The 10,139-nt window shown below is 43.1% G+C and overlaps 1 protein-coding gene across 1 annotated transcript in view; it reads left to right on the forward strand.

The window, feature by feature from the left end:
- The window catches only part of LOC124287939 (ras-related protein Rap1-like), a 36,605-nt gene extending 27,127 nt beyond the window's left edge, over positions 1 to 9,478 (forward strand). Inside the window, exons 2-5 of the mRNA XM_046724431.1 lie at positions 3,689 to 3,757; positions 6,751 to 6,836; positions 7,860 to 8,022; positions 9,039 to 9,478. Of these exons, the coding sequence (XP_046580387.1) occupies positions 3,689 to 3,757; positions 6,751 to 6,836; positions 7,860 to 8,022; positions 9,039 to 9,310 (590 nt within the window). The 3' untranslated portion in view covers positions 9,311 to 9,478. The remainder of the gene's footprint in view (positions 1 to 3,688; positions 3,758 to 6,750; positions 6,837 to 7,859; positions 8,023 to 9,038) is intronic.
- The last annotated feature ends 661 nt before the right edge of the window (positions 9,479 to 10,139 follow it).

A 10,139-nucleotide genomic window follows, 5' to 3' on the forward strand; every position in this document is an offset into this window, starting at 1 on the left:
ATTGTACAAGCTCGATGTTATATGTCTTCAGGAGCTGTTGACATCAAATCAAAGACTGCAGTAAATCTCCGAGGGTTGACCAACCTACCGATTTTGTGCTCAATGAATTGAATATGATTCTGTGTCATTTGATTGGCTTTATAAAATCCAAGAAAAAACCCGTTATTAAGCCACGCCTGCTAATTAATAGACTAAAGTTTCCTGATTGGGTGGCGTTAATGGGCTTTTGTCGGATTGTTGCGCGAAACTGTGTCATTGTTGTCCAAGGTATTTCGTTATGAATTAGATAAGCAGTCTGTGAAATCATAAATTATAACATTAACTTCCATATGTGCATGACCCGTGAAGATCCGGGTTCGAACTGATCTTCAGTAACCCATGCTTGTCGTAAGAGGCGACTAACGGTATCGGGTGGTCAGGCTCGCTGACTTGGTTGACACATGTCATCGGTTCCCAATTGCGTAAATCGATGCTCATAATGTTGGTCACTGGATTGTCTGGTTCAGACTCGATTATTTACAGACCGCCGCCATATAGCTGGAATATTGCTGAGTGTGGCTTAAAACTAAACTCACTTACTCCATATGTGTTTGCGCTCACATGTGAAACCCCGTGTCCACACTATGCGTAATTCAGCAGAGCGACGAGGCTGAAAGATAACCCTGACACGAAAATCACCTGACACGGTCCCCGTGGTAATCCAATTTCAGAATACATATAGATGCATTTATTATCCATCTACTTCCCAACATGGATTCTTTAGTTAACTATCCTAATGATTTTCCTTCAAAATAACCACGTTTTTCATAAAACTGTTTCTCAGAATAACTTTTATCTAAAGTTTAACATATAAAAATAGAAACTAATTGAATACACTTGAAGGACGTTGGTGTGTTTATTCTAGATTGAATATTAATAGAAGAGCGGTACTTGTTAACCAGGGCAACTCCCTCATCGCCAGCCAAATAATACAAAATTCTTCACTTTCTTGTCGACTGCTGATGAGGGGATAAGGCTTCCTATATCATCGTCATTTGGGATAATTGTTTTGCCAAGATGTAGATAAATCCTCAGTTAACTGTTTATATTCATAAGTAAAGAGTTTTGTCACCAAGTCAAGTGTTACAGGCTATCTTGATCAGATCGTGTGTGCTGAGTATTTGCACAGGTGCATACGTCAGCAATTAGCCTTACTCCAAGGCTGTACTAAATTATAAGTCCATGGATGTGTAGTAATTATCGGCAAGTCTAGATAAACGACACTATAGGACGCCAGTCTTTCCCAGAACAACTGTTTTCTATTTTTCTTATATAATCTATAAATTATTACTTAAACTAAAAATATTGCTTTAGAGACTATGCAAGTATAACCAGCGAAGTCACGACGTCCTACGGGTCCAAGACAGACAAACCAATAGCATCAGAATCGTTCCACCCTCGATTATCAAATAGCCTGAACCTTATGTCATAATCATGTCGACCCGTGAAGATCCGGGTTGGAATTGGTTTTCAGCATCCCATGATTGTCGTAAAAGGCGGCAAACGGAATCGGTGGTCAGACTCGCTGACTTTCTTGACACATGTCATCGTATCCCGATTGCGTAGATCGATGTTCATGCTATTGATCATTTGATTGTCTGGTCCAGTTTACAGACCGTCACCATAGAGATGGAATATTGGTGAGAGCGGCATTAACCAAACAAACAGTCGAACATATTCATGTCTGTGTGGAATTTATAGTCGTAGGTTGTAGACATTTACAAATGCAGTGAGATCATGAGGGCGAGATTCGAACCCATGACTTGACCTTCACTGACGACCTTCACCGAAAAACGGAAGTAGCTAGCATATGTCTGTATTCTGATGCTAGTTATTGGGTGTAAATGTGCAGATGTTAATGGAACGTATACAACCTCACAACGGACGAGGAACGCCCACCCACGACCACAGGTATGGGGGCTAACAAACTCAGAATCATGATCAGGGCGTTTCTGATATTTGAACCACTAGGTCCCTCTGGACAAACACTTTGTGGCAACCCCGCTGAGTTCGTGCCATCTAAGCTGAGTCTTCAAGCAACAATCCCACATGTATTGATATGCTTAATAGAGCTGTGGTCATGGTGATACCAATAACAGCTAATATATGTTTATACTCACGGTGGTGAACGTCCTTTCACCAACACACGTACATAGTCCTTGATTTCCTGGTATAGGATGAGGATGGGATGTGTGTTTGTGTGTGTGTGTGCGTGTGCGCATGCGTACGTGGACTTACGACTGTGTGATATTGTACCGCCATCCGCTATATATGTAACATTTATTCATGATCACTTGTCAATTGCTTATGTTCAAATACAGCTTTATTTTAAAACATGGTGAGTGAGTGAGTTGGGTTTTACTCCACTTTTAGCAATATTCCAGCAAAGTCACGGCGGGGGACACCAGATATCGACTTTACACTTTGTACCCATGTGGGAAATCGAACCCGGGGGCAAGCGACTGGGCTACCCCACCGCCCCTAGTAGTAGCAGTAGCAGAAGCAGCAGTAGTAGCAGTAGTAGCAGCAGCAGCAGCAGTAGTAGTAGTAGTAATGAGGTGAGGTGAAATTGGGTGTTACGTCGTGCTTGAGAATATTTCGCTCATATGACGACGTGCATGCGTGTGTATGTGTATGGGCGGTTGCTTGTACTAGCCCAGACTTAAGCTGGTTTTATAGTGCTAGCCCACTGAGATACCATGCCGCAGTGAAGCATGAATACCCCACTCAGACACATTATACTGACTCCGAGCCGACCAGTCCTGGTTGTACCCATTAATGCCGAGCGCCAGGCAGGGACCAACAAGTGCCATATTTTAACGTCTTTTGGTATGACGCGGTCGGGGATCGAACCCGCGACCTTCCGCTCTCCGGGCGGACGCTCTAACCACTACACCACGGAGGCGGTCAGTAGTAGTAGTAGTAGTAGTAGTAGTAGTAGTAGTAGTAGTAGTAGTAGTAGTAGTAGTAGTAGTAGTAGTAGTAGTAGTAAAACTGTGATATGTTCGCCCCATTCAATTGTTGTGATAGATTCCCCTCTGTGGCTGTGATATTTTAATGATAACCCAACTCAACCTCCCTCCCCTCCCTCCCCTCACACACACACACACACACACACACACACACACACACACACACACACACACACACACACACACACACACACACACACACACACGCATCATAAATCAAAGCCTAAATAATCTAGACCATATTGCTGACATATCTTCGTTTTGAGCCGCTTTCGAAGGACTCGTCGCAAGAAGCAGCCACCCAGTCAGGTTACACTCAGCAGCAACAGAAAATGTGTGCAAATTTATGATAGATCTTGAGATTGTGACGTCACACCGAAAACCAATGCTTTAGTAGTGCAGTGGTCGAGGATATTTCCCCAACAAAATGGATACATTATACCCCAGATAATGACGGATTGTGTTCACTTTGAAGCTATATACATGCATGTTTATACAGATACCCTGTGGCGTCACAAATGGCATCTTAGGATATTGGGTTAAGCTGGTTTAAGAGAAATGCCATCCTCCCTGCCCTAGGTCAGGGTAGGGGAGATATAGTTCCCCCAATCCTGGCAGAGGCATGTGAGTCGGATCTGTTTCAAATGTCAGATGTATTTATGATGTTGTATTTTCAGCTCTGTGTCACACATTCGTCACTTCTGATGGAGAGGACGGCACGAAACACTTGCAGAAGTCCTCTAAAGGTACGACATGGTTCTGTGAAAAAGTAGGCTCTTGCTCGAATACTTTGTGCAAAACTACAGGTGTCACGATTCACCGATATGTCGAATTTACACCTGATGATACGATACGCGACTCGTGTATGATCCATATTTACATTCTGTTTCGACATTCCAAGCTATATATTTTCATTTTTGTCAATAACCTATACTGATGAAAACTTTGGCCAGCGTTACCGAACTGCCTACCATAAAAATGGCTTCTGTAAACCACAGGGGTATTAGTCAGTGAGTGAGTGAGTGAGTGAGTTTTTAGTTTTACGCCGCTTTTAGCAATATTCCAGCAATATCACGGCGGGGGACACCAGAAATGGACGTAACATATTAGTCAGTGACTTTGTCGACTCCACATCCCGCAGATCAACGCCGTTGTCTTGTTGGTCGAGTGTTTGCCTGGAGCGGAAGGTCGGTGGTCGAGTGTTTGCCTGGAGCGGAAGGTCGGTGGTTGAGTGTTTGCCTGGAGCGGAAGGTCGGTGGTTGAGTGTTTGCCTGGGGCGGAAGGTCGGTGGTCGAGTGTTTGCCTGGAGCGGAAGGTCGGTGGTTGAGTGTTTGCCTGGAGCGGAAGGTCGGTGGTTGAGTGTTTGCCTGGAGCGGAAGGTCGGTGGTTGAGTGTTTGCCTGGAGCGGAAGGTCGGTGGTCGAGTGTTTGCCTGGAGCGGAAGGTCGGTGGTCGAGTGTTTGCCTGGAGCGGAAGGTCGGTGGTTGAGTGTTTGCCTGGGGCGGAAGGTCGGTGGTTGAGTGTTTGCCTGGGACGGAAGGTCGGTGGTTGAGTGTTTGCCTGGAGCGGAAGGTCGGTGGTTGAGTGTTTGCCTGGAGCGGAAGGTCGGTGGTTCGATCCCCAGCTGCATCATGACAAACACGTCACAGATGGTACTTGTTGTCACCCTGCCTGCCTTTGGCATAAGGGTTTTAAAGCAAAGATTCGTCGGTGTCTTCAGTTTAATATGTCTTTATGGAGTATCTACAATACAACTGCAGAATGGCAGTGCACTGGACTAGAGCCTTCATGTATCACGAATTTTAAAAAACGCACACACGCACGTACGCACGTACACGCACATGTCGCTTTAAGGTGCAATAAGGATGGTGGGATAGCCCTGTGGTTAGAGCGTTCGCTCATCACGCCGAAGACCCGGGTTCAATGTGAGAAGTCCATTTCTGGTGTCCCCCGCCGTTATACTGCAAGAATAAAGCTAAAAGCGGCGTAAAAACACACTCACTCACAATAAGTTCAATAATTTTCAACGCGACTCTAAACCCCCTTCAAACACAACCGTCATAAAGATTTGAATCAACTTTCAAAATAGTGATTGTTTACATACACTGCTTGTCAGTAAATAGAATACCCTTTCTATACAGCAATACATTTCAAATCTATACATCACAGATCGCATAAAATAACTCATATCAAAATATTCCGTAGAATATATCCGTAGTTAAATTCATATGTGAACGAAAACCCGAACTGAAGCAGGTCTTTGGTTAAACCCATACACAAGAGCATAAGAACAGTTCTGATAAACGTGGAAACACAACCAGGGCGAACGGGCATTCAGACCCACGATCACGTGTCCAAGGGGCGCAACCCTGCACAGCGAATTGTTGTCTTCCACGAGGGGAACCATTCGTGACCAACTCGTGTTATTCCGGGACAAGCCGAATAGCAACTCGTGCCCCTCTGGAAGGATTTCATATGGGCGCATGAACATCAGAACTACTTTAAACAAGAACGATAACTCTATCCCTGTTTGATTCCAGTGTTTCTTAATTATCACCGAAGCACATGTACATTGTGTTGCTAGGTTGTTGTTTTGGGGCTTTGTTTATTTATTTATTTTAAAGAATTAAACCTCTTTGATACAACTAAAAGAAGGAGAAAAACATATTTGTTAATGACATATTCTAATGTAATTATAACCAGCTGTTAACCTTATATTTCCAATTAGGGTTTTACTAATCACAAATGGGAATTGTTTTATTGAATATGCATGAGATATGCAAGTTTTTAAAATTCTTCTCAAACTGAACATTCGTGTAATCTTGCTGTCATACTCCTGGTGGAATTTTAAATGAATTTGCTGAAAAAAGTATGAATGACCAAAAAAATAGTCAGACTAAAATATCCCCAGAGATGTGAAATATAAGCCCAATGTTTGAGATTAAAGTTGATTAGTTACATACAAATACGATATTATTGTTTTGAAACTCGTAGCGATTTGTAATTATATTTCCTAAAATTGTTGGAAGCGCACGTACAATCTCCATAACAAGCCCGCAAGATCGTCAGAAATACACTCAGTTGGACCCATGAGAGCCGTTGTGTCAACAAACGCACGTGCGTGTATTTGAATCTCTCACCGTCAATCGCATGATTCTTATTAAAATCTTCATAACAGGCAGAAAAATCCTGTTAGCTACGTTCTTTGTACTTTCAATATGACGATATATATTTTTCATGATTTTTTAAACAATGACATAATGCCATAAACGATTAAAGTACTCGGGATTATTTTTACCAAAGCACCGCAGTGATTTACGCGCGTTCTGATTGGTTTGTCGTATTTTCGCACATAACAAGCATCGAGTGGGGGACGAGTCTTCTTGCAGGTTACGGAAAGGGGCGAGTGGTGACGAATGGAGGGGAACCTGTGCCTCTCACAGTGTAGAGTGTACTGTCCACTAACAAATTGTTAAGGCCGCATTCAGTTAACTGTGTTCACCAGTGTGAAATACGAGGGTTTGTGGTAAATTTAAGACCAAGTGTATAATTGTGGTTGCAAGTCTTTTCTACATCCTGATTTCATGGTTTGTTTATTGCTTATTGTATGCTACTCAAAATAAGATAAAGAACACTCATTTTTGCGAATGACTACGTCGTGCTATGGCAGATCAACTGTTGAGTGGTATATAATGTATATGCAATACTTAGTATACCTGTATATGTTATCTGTTGAGCAGGGAGGCGAGCCGAGTTTGACACGTGGGAGACGGTGGACGGGGAGACTTGTTGTATGAGATTGTTTGAACTGCGCATGTCAGCTCAGGTACTTATACTCAGTGTGAGTGAGTGAGTTTAGTTTTATGCCGCTTTTAGCGACATCACTCAGCAATATCACAGGGGGGACACCAGAAATGGGCTTCACACTTTGTGTCCATGTGGGGAACTCCAACCCGGGTGTTCGGCTTGACGAGCGGACGCTTTAACCACTAGGCTACCCCAACGCCCCACTTGTACTCAAAGCATGGGGCTTATGTTGTTCGTTGTTTAACGTCGCACTAAGCAATATTCCAGCTTTATAACGGCGGTCTGTATCTATCTGGACAAGGCAATCCAGTCATTAGCATCTATCTACGCAATTGGGATACGTTAGTATTTATCAACCAAGCCAGCGAGCCAGACCAAGTGATCCCGTTAGTCGCCTCTTACGACATGGGTTGTTGAAGCTCAAATATAACCCGGGACTTCAAGGGTAAAAGGATTCCTGCTTGTTTCTCCTGGGTTCAACCCCTCAGATTGATTGGATATGATGATAAATGTTTCCATGTGTCAACCAATAAAAAGTAATTGTTTTTATAAAAGAAAAATTTGCAAAGATTGTCGTGCATTTGACAGATTACTGAACGACAAAGATTGAAACATATCTCTGAATGTAGAAATCTTTATGTAGAATACATGTGTGTAAGGTTCTTTACGTTTTTTATTGTTTACAGTTGTCATACAATCATTGTCGTAGCTGAAATATCGCCCATAACACTGATTAATGCGCTAAGGTATTTGTGTGTTGTTTAACACCGCACCCAGTTTTCCAACTATATGATCGCGGTCTGTAAATAGAGGGGGCTGAACCAGACAATTCAGCGACATTGACAGCTGGGAAACGATGACAAGCGTGCTGACTACCCGATCCCGTTAATCGCCTCTTACGACAAGCATGGGTCATTAAAGAACAATTCTTTAGAGGGTTTATACATTAACGACACCATGAAAATGGTGCGATTTACTAGAACGTTTTCGGATGACTCGAGCGAGCAGGACGCACCGTGATGAACCTCGACGTATGTTTCAGGGAGATGACGACGAACAGATTGTGAGATCCTTGACGCAGAGCGCAGACGGCTTCATCCTCGTCTACTCCATCACCGACAAGCGGAGCTTCGACGCTGCATCACGAGTCCACGAAGCTATCCACAAGATCAGAAACAACAGCGACACACCGCTAGTGCTAGTTGGTAAGTGACAGAGTAGATGAGGCGAGTGTGACAGAGTGAGACAGCAGGTCCACTTGAAGCTCTCGTAAAATCTGGAACATCAGTACCGAAAAGCTGTATCGTCCTGGGAGCCCTCTTATCTTCACATGCAGGATCATCTTTGATGAACACAAATTGACACACAGCGACATCTATTGAGCAGTGTCACAAGGGGAGGTAACTCCCATATGTCTTCTCGGCTCGATTGCATCATCGGCAAGCCATGTTATGGAACCGTATTGAAACTAATTTAGCTTAGCCGTTGTCGTCCAGACAAAGTGTTGACCAAATTAATGTTAATATCACGGCTTCGATAACGACTGTTAACTGTAATGTTAACTATATGTGGCGGTTTATCATAAACGACATTTCTTCCCGATTTGGAAAGTAGGTAACCGATTGTAGTCGAGTCTGCACAAGATTCCAGTTTTAGCTCACCTCAATAAGGTGTTGTAAGACGTCATTGTTTGTACGTTTTTGTTGAAGCGTGGATGATTCCATGCAACACTATTGGTCCAAAAATCTTAGAAGATTCTACAGAAAAACACAGAAGGACTTCCTGTCACCAAACACAGAACCGAACGTTATGTCAAATAAACTCCCTGTTTACCAAAGAATGTTAAAGCCTTAATCACTCCCAAGTTTCGATATCCCATATTGGAACAATGCATGGAACTCACTTTGCTCGGAAAACTTTGCTCTGTGTACTGGGACAATGAATGTGCAAATATAATTTTTGTGTGATATTTTGGCAAACTGGCCATAAAAACATCATAATAAGTTGATCTGTGTAATTAGCATCAGTAATCAAACTCGATAATGGTGTTGTTCGGATTCGAATTACTTTGGACATATTTTGAGCTCGATTTTGAGCAAAAGGCTCCTGAAAACACGATTATTCGTTTTCGAGGTGTGTTTGTATAATTCTATTGAAATGCATGTTACAGTTTGAAGATGAGTCATGGCAACACGCCTGGTGTAACATACATATGTTGCAGGTAACAAGGGTGACGCATTCACGGAGCGAGAGGTCCTTGTGTCTGATGGTAGGGACATGGCGTTTGATATTGGAACGGCATTTTACGAGACTTCAACGAGAATGGACTTGGAGAAGGTGCGGAGTATATTTCACGATGTTATTAGACAAGTGAGGTGCGTTCGGTCGCGATCTCGTTGCCAGGAACAAGCTTGCAATAAAGTGAGAGGATTTATTCACAGATTGAGCTTGCGATCAAAGCGGAAGTCACTCAAGAGACAATCGACAGGATGACGTCACTTGATGACGTCATTTGTGTGGACTTTGGTGTGAATGGATTACAATACTGGTATTTCCCTGATGTGATATGGAATGATGTTTCTGTTATTTGTATTCTGCTGAATATCGGTTATGAAGTTCAAAATGTATTGTGTAGTGAAAGCCATTAAATACTCACGTGAAGACATGCATATATTTGATAAGTGACAGGTTAGTCCTTAGTAATCGATGAAATAACGATCGAGACAAGGATGACTTCTGCCGATGACTGCTTTCTATTCTTAGAGAAGTTTTCCAATCACATATCAACCTACCGGGTACCCATATGCTGCTGGTTCAGTAGTACCGCATGTCAAACACATTAATGAGACTTTACAGATTGATTAAGTATTGTATTGTCATACAATTTGTGGAGTCTTACGGATATCATACTGACAAACCAAGAAACAATCGAACCCAACAATCAGCAGAGCAAATGGCGGCACCTCAGCCAGTGCGTCACGCAAGCTACACCTGTCTGGTGTTAACAGTATTTCAGTTTCAACACAAGTGTCAACTGTCAAGATAGTGCTGAAGGAAAGCCCAAGTGAGTTGGGTTTTACGCCGCTTTTAGCAGTATTCCAGCAATATCACGGCGTGGGACACCATAAATGGGCTTTATACGTTGTACCCATTTATGGAATCGAACTACGGCCTCCAGCGTGACGAGCGAACGCTTTAACCACTGGACTACCCCATCGCCCCGGGGGGGAAGCCCAAAGTGGCAGAAGGCACGGGAACAAGGAACAGACAGACGTGTATCATACTTGCGACCACTGTAGGATCCGAACTAACGGCAGGCGAC

The sequence above is a fragment of the Haliotis rubra genome, unplaced genomic scaffold (genome assembly GCF_003918875.1).
Source record: "Haliotis rubra isolate DU_JTF1 unplaced genomic scaffold, ASM391887v1 Scf409, whole genome shotgun sequence".
In the NCBI taxonomy this organism is placed as follows: domain Eukaryota; kingdom Metazoa; phylum Mollusca; class Gastropoda; order Lepetellida; family Haliotidae; genus Haliotis; species Haliotis rubra.